We start from the raw sequence: 22,325 nt of genomic DNA, 5'->3' as shown, positions 1-22,325 counted from the left end.
TTTCTGAGCATTTACTACATGACAGGCACAGCACTGAGCCTTGGACAAAGATTAAATCATTTAACCCTCATAGCAAAACACTATGAAGTAGGTACCATACTTTCCATGACAGTTAACATGAAAAGGCATCTTGTCCACAGTCAAAAATATCAGCAAATATTTGAACCCAGAACTGTTTAACTCTAAGGCCTGAGGTCTTAGTCACCAAACTTTGTACATTATTAACTATGTTTTAAACTACGATGAATCAGCCTTAGTCTACCTTCAGATTCCTGCACTGGCTCTTCTCCCGTGGTTCTCTCCTTGACTCTTTCTATTCCCCTAACTTCCACTATTATCTTACAGAACTAGCAAGAGTGAATAACTATTTTTCCAGAATATTTTCCTGTAACACAGAGAAAATGTTAAGTGCAAAGAGTCCAAGTCAGCTCTTCATTATAAGTGGATTTGAAGAAAACATATGCAAATATCTGACACATTCTGAGTTTTGGCAAGGATTCTGGGAGTCTAAGGAAAGATGCAGGAACAATGGCAGAGTTTTTCTCTTTAGGAAAACCAACTTTTGATTTTGTCACCAACTTTCAGTTTAAGTTGAAACTTAATTTCAGTGAAACTTAATTCACTTAATTTAATTAATTAAACTTTAATTAATTTAATTAAGTTTAATTAATTAAACTTGATTTAAGTGAAAATTCACTTAATCTGTGAATGCAACAACAACAAAAAGCTATTTTCTAATAAGTTTCATGATCTTTTAATGAAAAATATGACATGAAGAAATTACTGCTGTGTGTTATGATTTAGTTATCATTACCAAAGAATTTCCACAACCGAAAATACTCTATTCAATAATAGAGAAAGTTTAATTTCCTAATGTATGTGAAAATGTTTGGTGAAATATAAAATTCAACACTAATGCTAACCAACATCTCTACAGTATCGACCACGTGCCAATTACTGTGATAAGAGATGGGCTACGAGGTGAAAAGAAGACTCCGGTGACTCTAGTGAAGCCTATAATACAAAATGTGTTTGACAATGCACGAGTCCTGCCCCAACAAAGCCCGTAATCTGGTACCACACAATTAAGGGCTTCATTTTCCAGTAATTGTTCATGCGTAGCTTTGTCTTTCCAAGCTCCATAAACAGAGAGTTCTTGTAATCTTCTTTAATACCCCATACTGTAAGGCACATAACAGGCCCCCCAAATAGTGGCTGACTGACTGATTTTTAGGGGGAAAATTAACACATTACTCTGTTAATGAAATGTCCACAAAGCCACTTTTGTGACTTTTAAAATTGCTTGCAACTTAAATAGTGGAGTCAATAAATATTTATTACAATTATGTACGATGATATTACTTTTTTAAAAAAACTTGTAAATTCTCTTAACATAAAGATAAATAAAATATGCAACTTACCTAAGTGCAGAGAATGTAAATCCTTTCAAACCATCTTTGCACCTAAAACAATAGAAATTTACAATGATAAAATAACTTGTTTTGAGATATAAAGTAGTAGTATTAAATAGCTATTAAATTTTTTCCTGAAAATGATTTTCTTTTAAAGGTGAAACTCTTTTAGGACGATGATCTGAGCAGTACAAATGGTCAAACAAACAACAAACAATGAACAAGCCATCTTACACAAAATGATTAAAATGATAATGCCTTCCCATGTCGTATTAACATAATTTAAGGCTCAATTCTCAGATTTGCAGGTTGAAGAGAGATTTAAAGTAAATCTTCTAAGGGATCCATGTGGACTTAAAATGAAGGCTGGGAGCGGAGTATTCTTCATTCTAGCCAATCCCTGGGGGAGCAATTTGTCGCGAAGAGAAAGACCACATACACCTGCTGGGTATTATGTACAGGTCAATTCAAGGTCCTGACTTCTCCCTATTTATTAATTCAGTGGATGCAGAGCAATGTAGAGTTGGCAGGCACAAAAAGGCTTCAAGTTTAGTTAACAATTTTAACTTCTGAGTAAACCCAATCAGAACAGATAATGTAGCAAGAGGAATAGGGGGTGGAGGAGGAGAGCACAGAGAGAAGATTCCAAATATTATTGAGTGCTTACTATTGCTGGGCATTGTTTTGGGCCCTTTATATGTGTCGTCTCATTCAATTATACCACAACTCTTATGAATAGGTGTTTCTCTACTCCACAGCTGTGCAGAGGCCCCCCAGATGTGGTAACTTCCCTGAGGTCACAAAATAAATAGTAGTCAGAATTCAGGAAAAACAAAAAAATGACTTCATCTGACTTAAAAGTTATGGTTTTCTCTTATACCTCCTCCTAAAACAGTGTATTCCTTTTAACGGGGGAAGACTCAAACTACATGGCAACTGGGGTAGGGGGGAGGGGGGATTCTCACATCTGCAAAAAGTATTTAAACAAGATTTTAAAATGGGGGCATTACTATCCTGGTCTTAATGGTCTGCTCTATAGGTATGATCAAGTTACTAGAGAATCTTTGGGTATCTAGTGTCAAAATTCCTTGGAGAAACTATAAAGATTGGTGATATAATGATGCTCTAACATATGTTAATATTAGACACTGGATATTCTCGGACAAAAAGTATAGCCTTAAATCTAACTGGACAATTCTTTCTGTATGCCTTTTATATGAAAGGTCACAAAGGAAATGAACAAAAATATAAGAAATCTATCTAAAAATTTTTAAATATACATTTTTATTGGAGGACATATAGAATCTCAGGGAAAAACTTAATCCATGTGCACTGAGATGTTTTAAAGCACTTAAGAATTCAATTAAGCAACATAATCTACTTTGTGGTCATGTTAACAGTGAGAATGTAACCAGAGAATTTAGCTAACGTACTATATAATTATCTACTCTGTATAGAATGAGGACAAAGGCAAAATAATTCATATGTTAAACTTAAAGCGTGCATGGGAAAATTATAGCATTAAAATTCTTAAAGTTATCTGTTTCCATCTGAAGAAAGTGTTTCTCAGTAATTTAAAACCCATAACTGAGTAATTTCTAGATAGGTGGGGTGGTGAGGGGTTAGGCTGGGAGTCTATTGACTAGAAAACAGAAAGCAGATTGATTAAAAGATTATGTACAACTGGGAACAAACTTTGGCTCTGGTATGTTATTGTTAAAAGATAGCCATTTGTCTTTGTGCAATGCTGAATAGATAAAGGATTCTGACAACTTGGTCTGGTCATGATTGCATATTTGTGACCTTAAACAATAAATCTAACTGCAGACCAAACATCAAAAAGTAGCTTTCAAATATAAAAGGGCATCTACAAATGAATCTGCAATTTCATTATGATGGAAGTTTGGTTCTTTCAGCAGAACCCTGTGGGAAGCACTTCATATTGATAAAGTCTTAGCATGGATTCAAAAGGGGCTATTCTTCTTTCCATTCATGTGTATAAGGTCTGTTAATGTAATTGAGGGTCAGATGTCTATGTCAAAAGGACAAAAAAGTAATTATTCCCAGAAAAAGAAACTTTAAAATAGTAATACTGCCCTGCATTTTGACACCGAAAGTATTGTCTGAGCCCTAATCTAACTATGAAACACTATTGTAATCTGTGTTAAATGTAAAAAGTATGATATAAACATAAAGATTTATACAAAACAGAGCCCATTAAAAGGTGCCTCACTATTTGATAGATTCCGTTATTATAATGTAAATCAAATCACATTCTCCATTCATGTATTAAGGCTCGCTGATTTATTCAACAAATATTGACAGAGTGCCTACTATGTGCAAGCACTGGTTTAGGTTCTAAGGATGTAACAGTGGACAATAAAGAATCTCTGCTTGCATACCACTGACATTCTAGAAGGGGGGGAGATAGGATAAAAAAAAGTAAGTATGTCATGTGGTGATAACTGCTATGGAAAAAAGCAAAGCAGGACGAGGGGAGAAACAGTGATCAGGTTGGGCCTTTTGTTTGTTTGTTTTTAACATAGTGTAGTCAGGAAGGGCCTCTCTGAGAAGGTGGAATTTGGTAATTTGAACAGAAACCTTACTGAATTGAGGGAAGGGCATTTCAGTCTGAAGGAAGAGCAAGCACAAAGCCCTTGATAAGGAATCTGCATGGCATGTAAGGAGAACAGCAAGTGCATTACTGCAGCTGGAGGGAAGCAGTGGTAGGAAATGAGGTCACAGTAATAGCTGTGGAGGGAGCCAGTGGTCTACAATTCCTGTAGGCCCTGTAGGCATGATAAGGACTTGGGAAGGTTCTCAGCAGAGAAGTGACAAGATCTGTCTTAAATTTTAAGACAATCACTTTGCTGGTTTGAAAACAGACTACAGGAGGGCAAAGTTAGAAGCAAAGAGGCTTATTAGGAGGAGAAATGACTGTGCCTGGACTAGATCACAGTGGCAGAGGTGGAGGGGAGTGGTAAGACTCTGAATGTATTTCAAAAGCAGAACTGGTGGAATTTCTTGATAGTCTGAATGTGGGGTACAAGAGAGAATTTACAAATTATTAAAATATTTTTGGTTTGAGCAAATGGAGGGATACAATATCCATTTATTGAAGTGAGAAAGACTACAAAAGAAACAGGTTTGAGGAGAAAAATCAAAGTTTTGTTTTAGATATGTTAAGCTTGAGATGCATGTGAGCTATAAATGGAAATATTAAGGAAGGAAGCAGCTGGCTATATAGATGTGGGTTCAAGGGAGAGGTCTGATTCGTTTATAAGTAGTACTTAAATCCATGGGACTAGATACAATCATCTAGGAATTAAGTGTTAATAAAGAAAATAGTCAAGGACTGAGTATTTTTTATTCCATCATAACCTGTAATGCAGAAAATCTTTCCTATAAAAGAAAAAAAATAATTTCTCCTAATAAATCCATTCTCTAATATAAAGTCTCATTTTAATTTTTGAGTGTACATAAAAATAATGCATTTAACTCATGTAGACATAAACTTTCCTATTAAAGTCAGTCTATGCAAATGACATAAATAACTAGTATGACTCAATCCACAGTTACTGAATCTCTACATTTGCAATGTTCTGTGCTATGTATGATAGAAAACAAAGCCCGGAGAGACAAAGAGGAAAAAGAATTTGCAGCATTATATCAAACAACTTAGCTGATAAGCAACTAATCATAGAGAGTCAGGTTGGAATTACATATTATATACAAGAAAGTATAAAGAAGTTTAACATTATTATTAGAATAATACTCTTGGTCAATGCCAGTGGGAGAGAACCCAATAAGATAATTTTTTTTCAATTAGAAATATAAATGATAGTAAAATGAACAATTTTGCCCCAAAAGATTCTTTATCTCATTCTTAATTTCCATGAGGTACTTCCACCTTTATCACAACATTGTACCAGCAGATGTCACTAGTAAGCCATTTTTGGAAAAATTTCTGGCTCTTTGATGTGGTTTCTATATCAAACATTTTGTTGCACATTTTCGTTTAAAAACAAATTCATAGGCATTCAAAATATGAATTTTGAATAAATTTTAGTTAAACTGCATTAAATTCCCCGAAGTAAATATCATAAATATGAGACTTTTAACGATAGGTGACATTCCTGTTCCTATTATTGCATATAGTTATAAAATCTCTAAGAACACCCTACCATTTGGCACCAACATAGAATCTGATGATGTAAATGTGTTGCTTTCTAGTAACCTGAAAACTCTGAGAACTATTTTGACTCCTAAAATGTTTTTGTTTAGTCAGTTTTCATTTGTTTGGTAAATATAATAGATATAAAAAATGTACTTTTATAAATCTCCTTTTACCTATTTCTAAGGCAGTGCATGATGCTATGGAAAGACTCTTGATATGAACAATGAAACAGATACTAGTCATAAGTTCCCTATCAACCTAGAGCAAATCACTTAATTTAAGGGCTTAATCTCACAGCCTCCTAAAAAAGAGCCTGGAAGTAAATGACCTCCATAACTGGCTCGTTAAATGATTTCTAATTCTGAAATTTCATCACTTACTATAATTGTATTTAATGATACTATTATTATTTGAAATAATAATGGAAAATAAATGAATTATTCTAAAATCACTCATAGATAATGATCTCACTGATGTCAAGAATTTTTTTAAAAAATAGTAACATACAAACAAAACCCTGAATTTGTTTTGAGATTACTGGCTGCTACTAATATTATTTCATTTGCTTATTGCTTTATAAAACTTAGACATGGAACTTATTCCTGGCAAAGGTTCAAAGACAACCTTTTTCTTTTTTTTTTTTGAAATTAAAGCCTTTCCACTTTTATTGGCATTGATAAATAATATCAATCAATTCACTGACAATACAAGTCTTTGAAATACCTTTTGCTGGGCAGGGGGATAGGACTTATTCATCTAATTAGGCACGTATCTCCATTTTAGAAATAAAATATTTTGCATATATTTTTCTTTGTAATTAAATCTAAAAAAAATGTAGAATTGGAGAAAATAGCCTTTATAACCCTTTAGAAAAAAATAACCTTTTCTTTTTTAACTTTAAGATTACAAAACAAACTACTGAGATGATATATACACTACAGAAATGCTGTTAAGTATTGATACAACAAGCAATTCTATAGATATAATCTCAATAATGATAAAAGATTACATTATTGCTATATGAAGCATCAATGCTAAAATATTATTATTAATGATAAAATATAAAATGCTGTTTATTATATAGTATAGAAAGATAGAGAAAGTGGTCAAAAGGATATACCCCAAACAGTTTTAGCAGGCTACCTATTGAAGTAGGATGGGTTAAAAGACATGAAGGAAGAATAGAACTTTTTACTCTCTATATTCATATATCATTTAAAATTTTTTAAATTTTAAATATTATTTAAACAAACTACACAAATATTATTTGTGTAGTTTGTTTAATTAAAAACATCAATATCTGAACATTTAGGAACAGATTAAACAGCGTAAAAGTTATTCATCTCTATTTCACCAATACTATGTCAGAGAACATAAGACTCGGTCAACTTTACTAAAAATACTACTGTAAAAGTTTTGCTAGAAGGCATAAAGTTACTAACTGAAACAAATGATATAGATAAAATTTTCTGAAACTATGATCCCAATGAACATGGATAACTATGTGACTACAATGACAAAAAAAGGAACACTCGTTAAGTATCAATGTCAGAGTTCTTTTGTCCTTTTTTTACTCATTGAATTGGTTAGAAGGAAACTCACATATTGGTTAAATATTACAGCATCTATCTTTATTCACTCTACAATCATTTATCAGGCACCTAACATACAGAAGACACTGTGCTGCAGATCATTTAAGTAATGCAAAGATAAATTATATACCATCTCTGATCATTAAAAAAGATATCTGCATAGTTATATATGTTTGTCAAATAAATGAAAATAATCTTGGCTAAAAGTTCTGGCACACAATTTCCTGTATCAGTAGTGCTTTCTAAGAGCTTAATTACTTTATTTGTACTTTATGGGTTCAGCTTCAAATTTCTTTAGTCCTGCATTTTACATCATCTATCTCCTTAAAGTATTTGATTTGAGAAAAGTAGTATGGATCTTCTTCCACTTATGATGGAGATTATTTCCCAATAAATCCATCCCAAGTTGAAAATATCATTAAGTCGAAAATGCAGGGCTTCCCTGGTGGCTCAGTGGTTAAGAATCCGCCTGCCAATGCAGAGGACACGGGTTCGAGCCCTGGTCCAGGAAGATCCCACATGCCCTGAGCAACTAAGCCCATGCGCCGCAACTAAGCCCATGCGCCATAACTACTGAGCCTGAGCTCTAGAGCCCGCAAGCCACAACGACTAAGCCGCATGCTGCAGCTACTGAAGCCCGTATGCCTAGAGCCCATGCTCCAAAACAAAGAGAATCCACTGCAGTGAGAAGCCCACACACCACAATGAAGAGTAGCCCCCGCTCGCCGCAACTAAAGAAAGCCCGCGTGCAGCAATGAAGACCCAATGCAGCCATAAATAAATAGATAGATAGATAGGTAAATAAATTAAAAAAAAAGAAAATGTACTTAATACACTTAACAAACCAAACATCATAGCTGAGCTTAGCCTAGCCCACCTTAAACGTACTCAGAACACTTATATAGCCTACAGTTGGGGAAAATCATCTAACACAAAGCCCATTTTATAATAAAGTTTTGAATATCTCACATAATTTATTGAATATCATATGGAAAGTGAAATCCAAACGGTTGTATGGGTACAGAATGGTAGTAAGTGTTGGTCATTTACCCTTTTGATTTGTGTGGCTGACTGGGAGCTGCTGTCCAACATCACTAGGGAGAATCATAACAAACACTGCTAGCTTAGGAAAAGATCAAAATTCAAAGTATGGTTTCTACCAAATACGCAATGCTTTGACACCATTGTAAAGTTGAAATAGCCTAAGCTGAACTGTTGTAACTCAGTGACCACCTGCATATGCAAAAGCACAACTGAAGATGCTAAAAAAAAATTGGCAAAATCAAAGACAAATTGGATTTAAAACAGTTGTGCACACTGATGATTCTTAAAATATTCTATTCTATTGATTATATCACAATCACCTAAGTCATTCAGTATCAAAAATAAAAGTTACATTATTATAATATGTGAACAAAATTATTTAAAACAGAAAATGCTTAGGGACTTCCCTGGTGGTGCAGTGGTTAAGACTCTGCACTCCCAATGCAGGGGGCCCAGGTTCGATCCCTGGTCAGGAACTAGATCCCACATGCATGCTGCAACTAAGAGTTCACATGTCACAACTAAGGAGGCTGCCTGACGCAACTAAGGAGCCCATGTGCCACAACTAAGGAGCCTGTGAGCCGCATCTAAGGAGCCCACATGCTGCAACTAAGACCCAGCACAACGAAATAAATAAATTTTTTTAAAAAAGAAAATGCTTAAACTTCAAGCATATTGAAGGTATGAAAAGAATGATATAAGAACTTAATTATAAATAACAGTTACAGACAATAGCTGGATCTTCAATATTTTGATTTGTCTAATTATGTAATTATCATTGGTACTAAAAACAAATACATTTGGAGTGCATACAACTGAAAAGTTTAATTAAAAAAAAAGAATGCCTATCTAAATGCCTTGAATTTGTGTTTCACAGTTGTCTTCATTATAAAGAAAACACATACCACTTTATATAGTTTTTTTGTTTTTTTGTTTTTTTTGTGGTACGCGGGCCTCTCACTGTTGTGGCCTCTCCCCTTGCGGAGCACAGGCTCCAGACGCACAGGCTCAACGGCCATGGCTCATGGGCCCAGCCGCTCTGCGGCATGTGGGATCTTCCCGGACCGGGGCATGAACCCATGTCCCCTGCATCAGCAGGCGGACTCTCAACCACTGTGCCACCAGGGAAGACCCTATATAGTTTTTTTAAGTTAAATTTTTCTTATTTTGTTTTTAAAATCCCACATGAAAGAATAAACCACTTTTTCTAATCAATTTACCTAACCTGTTTTCAGGTGTAGAAGCTTACCTTATTACTCAGCTGTAATTTAGTAACTGAAACTTGATCAACAACTATAGATTTTTTTGTGTGGAATTTTCTGTTTATTTCTTAGATTATAAACATTGATAGTATGGTGATCTCTCTTTTTTTTTTAACATCTTTATTGGGGTATAATTGCTTTACAATGGTGTGTTAGTTTCTGCTTTATAACAAAGTGAATCAGTTAACAACTATAGATTTTGATTGACACCTATTTATCATAAGAATATCAGAAAAATTGACATGGAATTAATTTAAAGATTTTATTTTAGCTTTTTTTAATTTAAATCTTCAGTGTCCTAATCACATATGTACACTCCAACAAGTTAAATCAATCATTTCAATTTACTACTCAGAAGCTGTGATGTGCAATTAAAATACACTACATTGCTTACATACACACAACAGGTTTTTCCTCTTAAGTCTACTATTGTTTGAAGAATAAAACAGACTCAGAGAATTCAGTTTCAACCCACATATGGCACTTAATATGAGAAAACAAAATAACTAATATTATGTTCCTACTTTAAGAAAGCTCATCTCATATACAAAAATCTGAAATTGGAACAGCAACAGATGAAGAAATTTGTGGAAGATTATTTTGTTTGCTTCGTGAACACATCATGTATCTTCCAAATAATTTTCAATTGGATTCCTTTAAATAGTGAAATTTCCTAGTATGTTAAAAATATTATTTTTGATTCTGGTAAATATTTTACAGTACATTTATTTCATACAGAATGGAACACTGGTGCTTAGCTTTGTTCTCAATAACCTAAGGAAAGCTGCTGAAGCAAGGCAGCAGTTATGGGTAATCAAGTGTGATTGTAAGTCCCCAGATGATTATTGTGTACTTTTTTCCAGTGTGTTCTAAATACAAATTGGAGACATTTGGATTCAAACTTACAGTAACAACTCCAATAGAATCAGATTTCTCCTTAAACTTGGAGAGGCTGGAACTGCTTTTGCTTTAAAATCCAAACTAAGGAAGGTCATGCTCCAAGCTGTCTTCAACTGCTAAGAAACCAAGAATCACCTTCAGACTGTTTCTAAAAGAAATGTTAATTAGGATGAATTTCCCTCTCAAAATGAACTGGTAATAGCAATGCTAGTCGAACTTTAAAATACTTGTAAAAAGAGCAGATTTTATCTCCACTGGATCTAAACTCTTTGTAGTTCCAAAGGAACTGGCACATGTTTACACTTGACAAATTAACAATACGCAAAAACCAAATTTAAGATCAAAATGGTGTTTTATATAAATTCAAGGAAAAACTTAGCAATTTTCTTAAAATCATGGCATTGCTATGGACAAAAATTATTTACATTAAACAAAATTATAACCACAATACTGAACCAATCTATTTTTTAAAGACCTCAAGATTGGCAAGTATTTTCATTTTTTCCCCTCCTATAATGGTTGGGAAAAGGATGAAAACAAATGTTTTCAATTATATAGAATCTTTGAATCAACATTAATTTATTTTCAAATGCACATTGGTATCTGTCATTAAAATAATATGGCAATTGGTTTTCATATTGAACAAAATGAGCAGCTATTTAGGCTATACTTTTTCATAAAGTTATACTTATTTAATATCAAAGTTCAGATCTAAAATAAATAAAACATGCATCTCCGGATAATGGAGCAAAAACAGTATTTTGGATGCTTTTGGAAAGCTATAATTTTTTGATTAACTGAGGACTATAGAGTATCCTAACTTTAAAATAAAAATCTTCGGCCTTCCCTGGTGGCGCAGTGGTTGAGAGTCTGCCTGCTGATGCAGAAGACACGGGTTCGTGCCCTGGTCCGGGAAGATCTCACATGCCACGGAGCAGCTAGGCCCATGAGCCATGGCCGCTGAGCCTGCGCGTCCGGAGCCTGCATGTCCGGAGCCTGTGCTCCGCAACAGGAGAGGCTGCAACATTGAGAGGCCCGCGTACCGCAAAAATAAATAAATAAATAAAAATTTTCATTTAAAAACTACAGTTTACTTCATTCATCTCAAAGATTATGAACTTAATTTGTGTTACATATGACTGAAATTGGGCAACTTAACATATTGGAATCTTCCTGTACTATCAATGGTACTAGAGAAATGAAATATTGGAACTAAAGTAACCTGAGAGAATTATATTTTACAGATTAAGAAACCAAGGCCCAGGGAGATTAAGTGATTTGCCCCCAAACAGAGTTTGGTCCAAGACATTCTCACACAACAATAAAATCATTTTACACCCCAATCAACTAAGTCTCTGTGCCTCCTGCGGTCTCACTGTGGAGAAGAAATACTACAGGGAAGAAGAGGGGTCTTGGGGTGTAGGAGAGAAATCACAAATCACCTGAATGAAGGGAGAAGCAAAATCCTTCCAACTGACATTATGCAAAGACTTTACAAAGGACGGAAGAGCATGGATAGTTTTAAAGGAACCAATTTCCTGTTCCTCTTTTCCGCATGTCCTCCCATCGAAACATGTGGCCTGACTTTGGTCAGGACTCCATGCTGGCTTCTCTCACGCACCTCCCTCTTCACGACAGTTATTTTTTACATCAGTCTTTCCAAAATTTCCTGGACAATCATAAGGCCAACGCTTGGTATTAATGTGCCACTTTTAGCAATTTAAATTCCAAAAGTACCTCAATCCCAGACATGAGTACAAAAAACAGGACTGAAACAAAGCTTTATTGTGTTTTCTATTATACACTACATAAGAAATTGGACTTCTGAAAGAAATTCATGAGGTCACTTCTTCCTTATCTGTCTCTCAGTAGCAAACTGTATTAGTAGTTACTTTCAGACACATTTCACACTTTCTCATCTCCCTCATTTTGGTCACCCTGGTCCTTCCATATGCAATCCCCTCTTTAACCACCCTCTCTTTTCAAGAGAATTCCTACCAAGTCCATCAGGGATGGCAATTTCTCCCACAATTAGAGGGGTCTGTTTCTTTCTCAAACTTCCTTTGCTCTTTGTATATTTTTGGCAGTTTTTAATTGGCTCTGGCTAATGTGATAGTAATATCCATAGTTATCTAATCCACTCTTCCAAATATAGGGTTTCTTATGGCATTTTGTGTGTCCGTGTCCCAGAAATCAAAGGCAGTTTTATAGAGTTTACTTCTTCTAACAATGAGGCTGGGAAATATTCTGCATCTTGTTATCAGAGCATTTACTGTGTAATTAAGGTATCTAGAAATATAAACTAACAGACCGTATTAGTCAGGAAAGGATAGGTCAGTGTTTCTCAAAGTGTGGACCACTTGGAACACCATCAGCATCAGATGATAATAACTTGTTAGAAATAAAAATAGTGGTTGCCATCCCAGGTCTACTGAATTCAGAAACTCCAAGAGTGGGGCCCAACCTGTACAATCTGTGTTTTAACAAAATCTCCACGTGATTCCAATAAAATTTCAATGGTTTCAACAATCGAAGTTTATTTCTTGCTCATGCTAACTGTCAAACAAGGGTTGGCTATGGCTCAACTACATGTCTTCTTTATTTCGGACCTTAGCGTGATGGAGAAGTGTCTATTCAGATCTGCTGATTGTCAAAGCAGGGAAAAAAAGAGAATACAGGACACTGTGTCCTGGCTCCAAAGCTTCTGCTCAAAAGTAAGCATAAGCCATTTCCACTCATATTTCATTAGCCAAAGCAAATCGAAGGCCAGGCATGATGTTAATAGGGCAGGGCATATAACGCTTCCCCAGGGAGAGGCAGCAAAGGCTTTTGAACAATAACATAGCCTACTATAACACGTCAAGCATATTTTTGTTGAAGATCAATTGTATGTGTTTATAATATTTAAGGAAATTCAAGGCATAATTCCCCTTTTCCTCCCAAATCCTACAATCATTTAGTCTTTTACACAATAACTTCAATATCTGACTTTAAGTATGATGATTCTTAAAATCTGTTACTGATTTTAGAAATAAGCTTGTCTACAACATATTAATTAGTATTTTATATACATGCATAAACGTGTGTGTGTGTGTGTGCGCGCGCGTGTGTGTGTGTACTCCGAGCTCCAATTTTTTTTCTCATTACTAAAGCATTCAGGAATTTCACATTGTTCAGCTATGTATTCCAAGTGCCTATATCAGTGCATAGCATATAGGTCACTCAATAAATATGTTGAAAGAAAGAAATTTTTATCTGTGTAGTAACTGAAAACACTGTATTTTTGAGTAATTATATTTCCAGTTGGGTACCATGTTTCTTGGATTCATTTTTTTTAACAGCAATTCTAATAAGCTTTTTAAAAATATTTAGTTTCTAAAAAATGTGTTTATTTTAAACTCAGCTACCCATTACTTATTAACTCCCAGTGTTCATCCTTAATATAGACTTGTATTAGTTTTTTCCCTGATAATTTGGTATGAATTTACACTTAGACATAAATGTGCATAAATAGGAGGCTAAAAAGGAGTCTAATCTTTCTGAATGAGGAGCTATTTTTCAACACCCCAAATGAAATATAACAGTGACTGTAATATAAAACTATCAAGTCCAAAAGGCAGGAATGGGAATGCAGCTATAGGCATGTTTACACTGAACTAGGAGTTGCAACTGAATAAAAGAGGTGAGACCATAAAGTTTGTAGGTTGGGGCATTATTCACATTCATTCACGCAGTTAAGTATTTCACAAATATATACTATGAGTCTACTATGTACCAGACAGTTTGCCAAGGACTGGGGATAGCCAGCGTCCGTGTTCTCCAAGAGTTCACAATCCAGCGGCATATACGTGTAAGTGAAAAGTGCATCTACATTACAGGAAATACCTTAATATAAAGCACACAGTGCTAAAGGAGCACAAAGGAGAGGTGTCTAACCCTGGCTTGGTCATGGAAGGCTACCCAGGAAAATAAAAGAGATATTTAAGGTGGTACATAAAGGAAGAAGTGGAGGAAGAACGCAGAGAAGGACAATATATATAAGACTTAAAAAAGAGAGCACATTGGGTATTCTGGGAACTGAAGAGGTTTAATGTGAGTGGCACATGGAAAGGAGGAAACAGGGTAGAGAAAGACTGGCATAGGCCAAACCATGTCAAAAATGAGTTTGAACTTTAGCTATAAGGCAAAAGGCCCCACGCCCCAGAAGAATGACATGACCAGATCTGTGTTTAACAAAGATATTCCAAGTGTAGCTTTCATGACCTAGTACTGAATTCCACCTCATTGTTTATTTTTAAACTATCATCTCACTTAGCAGTATTTGTTTAAATCTTTTAAACATCAACTTACAAACTGAATTCTGTTGAAAGCAACCAATATAAAAGCCATCTAAAAACTTACATCGCTCTTTATTTTGTTTTAATAGATTAAACTATACATCAACTTTAAGACATTTTAATATATTCTGATAGATCAAAAAATTGGTTTAAAAATAATTTTTCAAAACTATGACTAAATGAAGACATAAAGTATTAAAGTTTAAGACGCTATAAAATTCAGGTAATTAATACTAGCTGTTGTAATAAAAAAATCCCCCCAAAAACCCTCTATTTCTCACTTTGCAATCAGGAATTCATCTAGACTATCTCTGCCACAGAGAATAACCTCATTTTCAGCAACCATAATGTAGTTCTAGATATTGCTCTGTGTGTGTACAATTAATAAAGTCACATAATTTATTTACTGTGGGAACAGAGAAGGATGGTAGAAACCAAGACTGCCAACAAGGCACTTTGGATGGAATAGTTATATACCTTTGTGTAATTAACACCATATCCAATTCTCTCGTTATTGTGCTAATTCCTTCCCATCCCATTGCTGACGTTGAACCAATGGAAAGCTGCAGACAGTCTGAGTTTTTCTGCCATCATCTGTAGTCTCTTCAAACTTCTCTCCCAGGTTCCAGGAAAACTGTGTTGTTTTCAAAGTGCTCTCAGTTTTTATGGCGAGGTCCCTTCATAGAGGTCCCTTCTATGAGGATCTCATGGGAAATCTTAAGTTTGATGACCCTTATCAGCCTTGTCACTTCACTTTTGAGGATCTTTTTTTGGAAGAGTTGGGCAGGGGAGGGAAGATTAGGGGACTGGTTACAGGAATAACCTGATATTTTTTGAGAAACTTTAGAAAGGTATTCTACTTTCCCTCAAGCTTTATTAGAAGTGAAATTCTACCAGGGTAGAAAATGAGAATAAAAAGGTTTTAATTCATCAAACTATTTGGAAAAATGAAGTCTTTTGAATATACACATAAAATGTGACAACGGATTTACATGCAAACAGTCATGCTTATCTTAAAGACAAAAACAAAATCCTATCTGACCAGCCTAAATGAGGAATAGGGAGGAATGAAAGGTCATCCAAAACTATAAGGCCCATATTCTTTCAAGGACATCCATTGCAAAATAGAATCAGTAAACAAAAACAAAGCCATCTGGAAGGTATTTCTTCGATATCGATCATGTGGCATTGATAATTTCAAAATGCAAGAGAAAGAAAACACAGCTCCTCCTACTTGAGCAATGTTTCATTTACTGTATCAGAGCCAACAACGTTAATGACTTAGAACAGTCTTAAGGTTATCATGAATTTCAACAGAGATGATCTATCATCCACAAATAGGTCAGTACATATATATGGCCTGATATACTGAGAGGTTAATTCTTTTCCTTCTAGTTAGTGTTCTCCCATTTTAGACTCCACAATTGATCACGGTAAGACAGTCTGAGAATCTAATTTTTAATTCTGGCTCTTTCACTAAATAGTTACAAGACCTTAAAAAGAAACTTACGTTTCTGATCCTTAGTTTCTTCAAATATAAAGTGAAAAGATGTAACTGAATGATCCTTAGGATTCCTCACAACTTAAAAATTCTGATACAAAATAATCTATAAATTTTTATGATTTACTCAAACTTGAGACAGTCACAATCTGCTTCTAGGTGTCAAATTTAAATAAATTGATTCAATACTATTTATATGAGATGGATTGAAACTTTGAGTTCTAGGGATCACTGAAGATATAGCTTTGTATGTTCTGAGTCGAAAAAAAATTATATAATTAACGTTCTACCCAAAGTAAAATAACTTCTAATACAAGTGAACAAACTAAATACTCAAATGTTCAAAATTATATTTTTACCTCCAGGTGGGTTATCTACTTCTAAATTTGCCTGTAACATCTATATGTGAAAATTATCTGAGTTCTGTTGAATTAAGTACAGCAAATAACAGTTCTGTTGAATTAAGAATAGAGTATATTGTTTATATACATCTATATTTGTTACAAGCTGACTTTCTGCAACATGCTCTTGCTTTACTTGTTTTGAAAGGTGGAACATACTCATGTAATACTTCATAGGAAAATATCTTAGAATATTTAATGTATATATGACCTAATATTTAACAAGAAAATATCTTAGAACATTTAATGAGCCTACATTAGAAATGTTTAAAAATATATTAAGGATAGTAGCAAGGGCTTCCCTGGTGGCGCAGTGGTTGAGAGTCCGCCTGCCGATGCAGGGGACGCGGGTTCGTGCCCTGGTCCGGGAAGATCCCACATGCCGCGGAGCGGCTGGGCCCGTGAGCCATAGCCGCTGAGCCTGCACGTCCGGAGCCTGTGCTCCGCAACGGGAGAGGCCACAACAGTGAGAGGCCCACGTACCACAAAAAAAAAAAAGAAAAAAAAAGATAGTAGCAAGATCACATACACACCCACATACACACATATTTAGGATTGTATATGTTATTTTTCAAAGATGAGCAAAACTGGTGTACGGTCACATCTAAGTAGTTCTAATTACACATCAATTCTCTCCTTAAATACCAGCCTAGCTAATGTCCATCTCTTGTAATTTTATATTTTCATTTGCATATGTAAACTGAAATGCTGCTGAGTCAAAAGCAATAATATTATTTAAAAATGAAGAAAATAATCTTCATTTCAGTGCTACATAATTAGGGGCCCTGTGGAGGCTGGCAGTAGAGAAAAGTGGGAGGAAAACTTTAAAATCCAAACTATCTTGGTTTTTCTCACTGAGACTCTAACTTGATGAAAAATGTATTCTGTCTTCCAACAAGTTTGTACGTGTGGGTTATATTTTAGGTTTTCAGTATCCTGCCAGACAAACTCTTAATATACAGAGTGATTGTCTTGGCAGCAATGTATCAAAACTCAACATTCTTAGAGTTAGTCCAGTGCCCTTTCCTAGAACATATGGTCACCTAACAGCCAAGTGGTTGATAGGCACCACTCACTATAAGCATCAGGTTGACAGCCTATAACGGTTGCTAGCACTTAAATACAGGAATTTACTTTTGACTTCAAGCCATGCCTTGTTCTGCATCTCATTTTTTCAGAAAAAAGGAAGGGGATTCAAGCTTCAGAGGCAAAATTCCAAAAGGCTAAAGAGGAGGGAGAGTCAAGTGAAAACACAAAAGACAATCATACAGCAGGACAGAAGAAAATAACAGTCTTGTATTTAGTTTGAAATAAAATTACCCAATGTAATAGTAACACTTCACATACTTTTTTTATAGCAGAAAAATTGTAGGGGCCTGAACATGGAGACAAGGCCTTCTCAAATATCCATTCATTTAAATAAAACAAAAAATGAAGGAGAGGTTAAAGATGATTTTCTCTAGAAATACAACAGATGCTTCTTAGAATTCCTTAAGGGAAAAAAAGATTTCTTTAGAAACCAGTGCACTTACAAATCATATTTTATGGAAGTCTTGTCTAGCCTTCTCTAATATGAGGACATAGAGTTGAAAATATGGTATTTCTTTCTCAAGAGTTCATTCACTCCTGCTACTAATTCTACGCTTGAGTCAGTACAGAATATCTGCCACAAGACAAGATACTTGGGCCTTTCTGAAAAAGTAAGTCAGAAAGTCAGAAGGTAGGAAGGTACTGGTGGAACCTGAGAAAGACATGTACGGGGTAGAGCATTAGGGAGCTAATAAGTGGAGAAGTGTAGACAGGGAGGAAAGCTTTGAGGGAAGTGAGCAGAGATTGTTAAAAGTCACATTTGTGAAGAAATTTCAAATAAGGCTGGATTTAGCCCTGAAGGCTGCAGCATTGACTCACAAATTCACAATTACCATTTTCGCTTTGCCTACCAGGAAAGGGAGTAGCTGGCAGAATAGTGGGAGTTGAGCCCTGAGGGAATGTGGGAAAGAAACAGACATTGAGAAGGGTTTCATTTTTAGTGTTCAGCAGCTTTCAGACTTGAAAGTTCTGTTGACATTTCTAGCTTGGGAGGAGAAGGCTTCCTGAATTACTGCCACACCCATTCCACCCACTCTAAAGACTGGTCTAGAGACCTATATTCCCCCAAACAGTACAAAATACATTTCATAAATCTCATATCTGGTATCTTTGTTTAAAAATACTCAAGTTTCATTTACTTTGGCTAGTACACTTGAGACCAACTCTATCTACATCATTAGCACAGAACTTGAATGCCCAAAGTAAAACAACACTTACCAAACAAAGTCTGGGGGGAAAACACAGATAAATAATAAGGAGGGACCTGAATAAACTAAAAGCAAGTTAGCTAATATGCCTGATCCTCAGTTTCTTCCTCTGTAAGACAGGGGGGAAAATAATTAAAATGAGGTAACATACAATCATCTATCAAGAGCAATGCCTGGAACAAGACAGGTATTCAGTACATGCTAAGTTCCTTTCTCCCCTTCCCTTGGGTCTTGTTTTCTACAATTTATGGTTTTCTCCTTCCTCCCCCCTTGGTGTTGGAACTTTTTTCTGAATCTACAGTCTCAGCCTTTAAAAATCTTTGTGCAGATTCCAAGTGATGATTTCCACTTTGTGAACAATATCATATATTTGTTCTATTTTTCTTTATAACCATAGTCCGTTAGAAGAACTGAAGACTGGTAGAACCACAAATATCAATGGACGAGCAAATGAGAAGATTTAAAATGACAATAAAAATAAATAGCAAGGAATAAAGGGTACTAGGAGAGGATAGTAGCCCTGAAGTCAACTACTGTCAAAAAGATTAAAAAGACCTCTAAGAACGTGGGTAGGTAATAACAACATTTGTATGGTGTTTTATTTGGTCCCCACAACATCCATTTTACAGATAAAAAGACTGAGGTTTAGGAAGAAAAGTGTCTTGTCCAGGATTGTTCAGCTAATAAATTATTAGAGAAGGAACCAGAATTAGAATCTAAGACTTCTGACTCTAAATCCTATATTCTTTCTACTATAGACTTAGTGAAGAAGAACTCAGACTGTAAGAAGCCAAAAGCTTTGGATGGAATAAATGGAATCATGGAGATAAAATTAATAAATTTGAGGTTTTTAATAATAAAAGGATGAAGAAAAGCAGGGTAATAGCCATACCAGCTAGAAAGGTCCAACTTCAGAAATGAGACGATCTAGGGCTAATGAAAAGTTTAAGGGCTTAAATTCTTTGAAAGCAAAGGTAGTTTTTGGTTCATGCCCTGAGAAATAAAAAGGACTTTCCAAGAGTTCTACATTCCAAAATAGCACACTGTAAAATCCTAAAAAGAGACCTCAACATCATAACAATCGGAAGTAAAATGATGGTTCCAGAACCAATCAGATCAGTCAGAATCATCACAGTGCTCGGACCAGATCTATAGAGATCATCTCCAGTCTTGTATCTGGTACAGCAACACTGTCCAACAGAAATATAATCCAAGCTGTGTATATAAAATGTTAAATTTGCTAGTAGCCATATTTTAAAAGGTAAAAACGTGATTAATTTTAATAATGTATTTCACTTAACCCAATATATCCAAGGTATTATCATGTCAACAAATAATCAACATAAAAGAATTATTAATAAGATATTTACATCTTTTCCTATACTAAGTCTTCAAAATCTGGGTGTGCTTTATACTTACAGCACCTTAAATTTGCAGTAGCCACATTTCATGTGCTCAATAGCTGTGTTTGGCTGAGGGCTATTATACTGAACAACGCAGTTCAACATAATCACAAAAGCAACTGCAGCCTGCATATAAGTGACTTTCTAAAGATTAAAATTAATAGGGTGGTAATAGATGTGTGGTACAACTTTCTTCTCTTCATTGATATTAGAACCATGAAAACCTGACAGAAATCCACAGTAAGTTAATGTGACCATACCGGAGCTCTAGGGAGTTGATATTGATTAACTGAACCCAATAAGACCGTGATTACAGACATATTTTTTTTTAGTGCTGATGTATAATTTTCAAGGGGGCTTTTCTTCTAAGGATTATAGTCAAGAAGGAAGCAATCATAAATGACCTTTCTAAAAGTAAACTGATAGGTAACCTGATACAAGAAAAGCATTTTATAACTGAGAATTCACATAAGAGAAAGCGTATTGAGATTTTTACAGATGTTCCTTCTGGTACATATGACTTGAATCTGAAAAAAACTTAATTTCTCTTAAAAAACAAAACAAAACAAAACCAGTGAGAACATCTACAGAAATCTGTAGTCTAAGAGTAATGATGGCTGATACTTTCCCAGAAAATGCTATTTCACAGAACATTTTAAATTTGTGGCATTGTGAAGAAGGCTATGAAACTTAATTTTAATAATAAACAGAAGAGTTTGACAAGTCATGTAAGTCAGAACTAGATGTGAAACTGCTTACGTTTTGGTGAATAAAATAAAAATGCAAAAATTAATGGAAAGATTTAGGATATGACAAATCGTATGGTGAGTATGAACAGGAGTCTGTCTCTTCACATTCAGAGGCTGTAACTTCTGAATTAGAAACACTAAAGGGAAAGTTCTTTCGTTATATGCTGTAGGACTTTACTTAGAGACAGCTTACTGAAATCTACTGATTTGGCTAGTCAAAATGAGAAAAGTATGAGTAATTTTTTAAACAATATAATTCTTCCTTAAAACTAGCCATTTTTAAAAGCAAATTATGGAATCTATAATCCTATCAATATAAAAATTTAAGCATAAATAGTGATTTTTAACATAAAAATCTAAGTAAAATTCTTAGAAACTTAGAAAAACAAAGAATTTAAACTGCTTAAGAAAGACTAGGATAGGCATCTTAACCAGAACTGTCTTTTCAATCTAGATGCTATCTGAAATCTAGACATCCAAAAGAAAAACCTCAACCAGCTGGAATCCAGCTTAGATACACAAAATAAATCACTTCTGACTGCAATCCACTCTGAAAAGCTCTAATCAGGTTTCCACAAGCAACAAATCAAACAAAACAAAAACATTAACACTAGTAAACTGGGTTTACTAATTGTTCAGCAAGAGAAAAAATACAAAAGCAACGATGAGATAGACTAGAACACTGTTAAATCCATGACCATCCATTCAATATCTTTGACAGTTAAGGTCAGAATTTTGTTCCTAATATACTTGTGAAATAAAGATATAGAAGGTTTTCTTGTTCTAGTTCAAATTCTTAAATCATTTATTGGAAACTTAAGTTATTTAAAAAGGTTATAGTTGATAGTGTGTAATGAACATGTAAATATTCATATTCAGACCATCTTTAAAAAAGAGTAGTTACTCTCCCCTGAAAGTAAACAAGACTTTACTTAGCTATCCTGTATTCCAGAGCACACTCACAGGAAAATAAGAGTATTGATCCTGACACTTAGTTTCATGCATTATTCTTTGAAATGTATAACATGCACAAAATTTTCTACTTTCATGAAAAGTTTTTATGTATCACCACCAAAAACAATCATGAAGGGACTTCCCTGGTGGCACAGTGGTTAAGAATCCACCTGCCAGTGCAGAGGACACGGGTTTGAGACCTGGTCCATGAAGATCGCACATGCCACAGAGCAACTAAGCCCGTACGTCATAACTACAGAGCCTGCACTCTAGAGCCTGCGAGCCACAACTACTGA

At 34.9% G+C, this 22,325-nt stretch overlaps 1 protein-coding gene across 3 annotated transcripts in view; it reads right to left on the bottom strand.

Moving 5' to 3' along the window:
* Positions 1-22,325, bottom strand: part of TMEM135 (transmembrane protein 135) — a 247,947-nt gene that overhangs the window by 28,729 nt on the left and 196,893 nt on the right. For all 3 annotated transcript variants that reach the window (XM_067750649.1, XM_067750648.1, XM_067750646.1), the window contains exon 7: positions 1,422-1,463. In XM_067750649.1, the coding sequence (XP_067606750.1) occupies positions 1,422-1,463 (42 nt within the window). The remainder of the gene's footprint in view (positions 1-1,421; positions 1,464-22,325) is intronic.

Source organism: Pseudorca crassidens, chromosome 9 (assembly GCF_039906515.1).
Source record: "Pseudorca crassidens isolate mPseCra1 chromosome 9, mPseCra1.hap1, whole genome shotgun sequence".
Taxonomy (NCBI): Eukaryota; Metazoa; Chordata; class Mammalia; order Artiodactyla; family Delphinidae; genus Pseudorca; species Pseudorca crassidens.
This window is presented reverse-complemented; position numbering and strand designations above follow the sequence as displayed.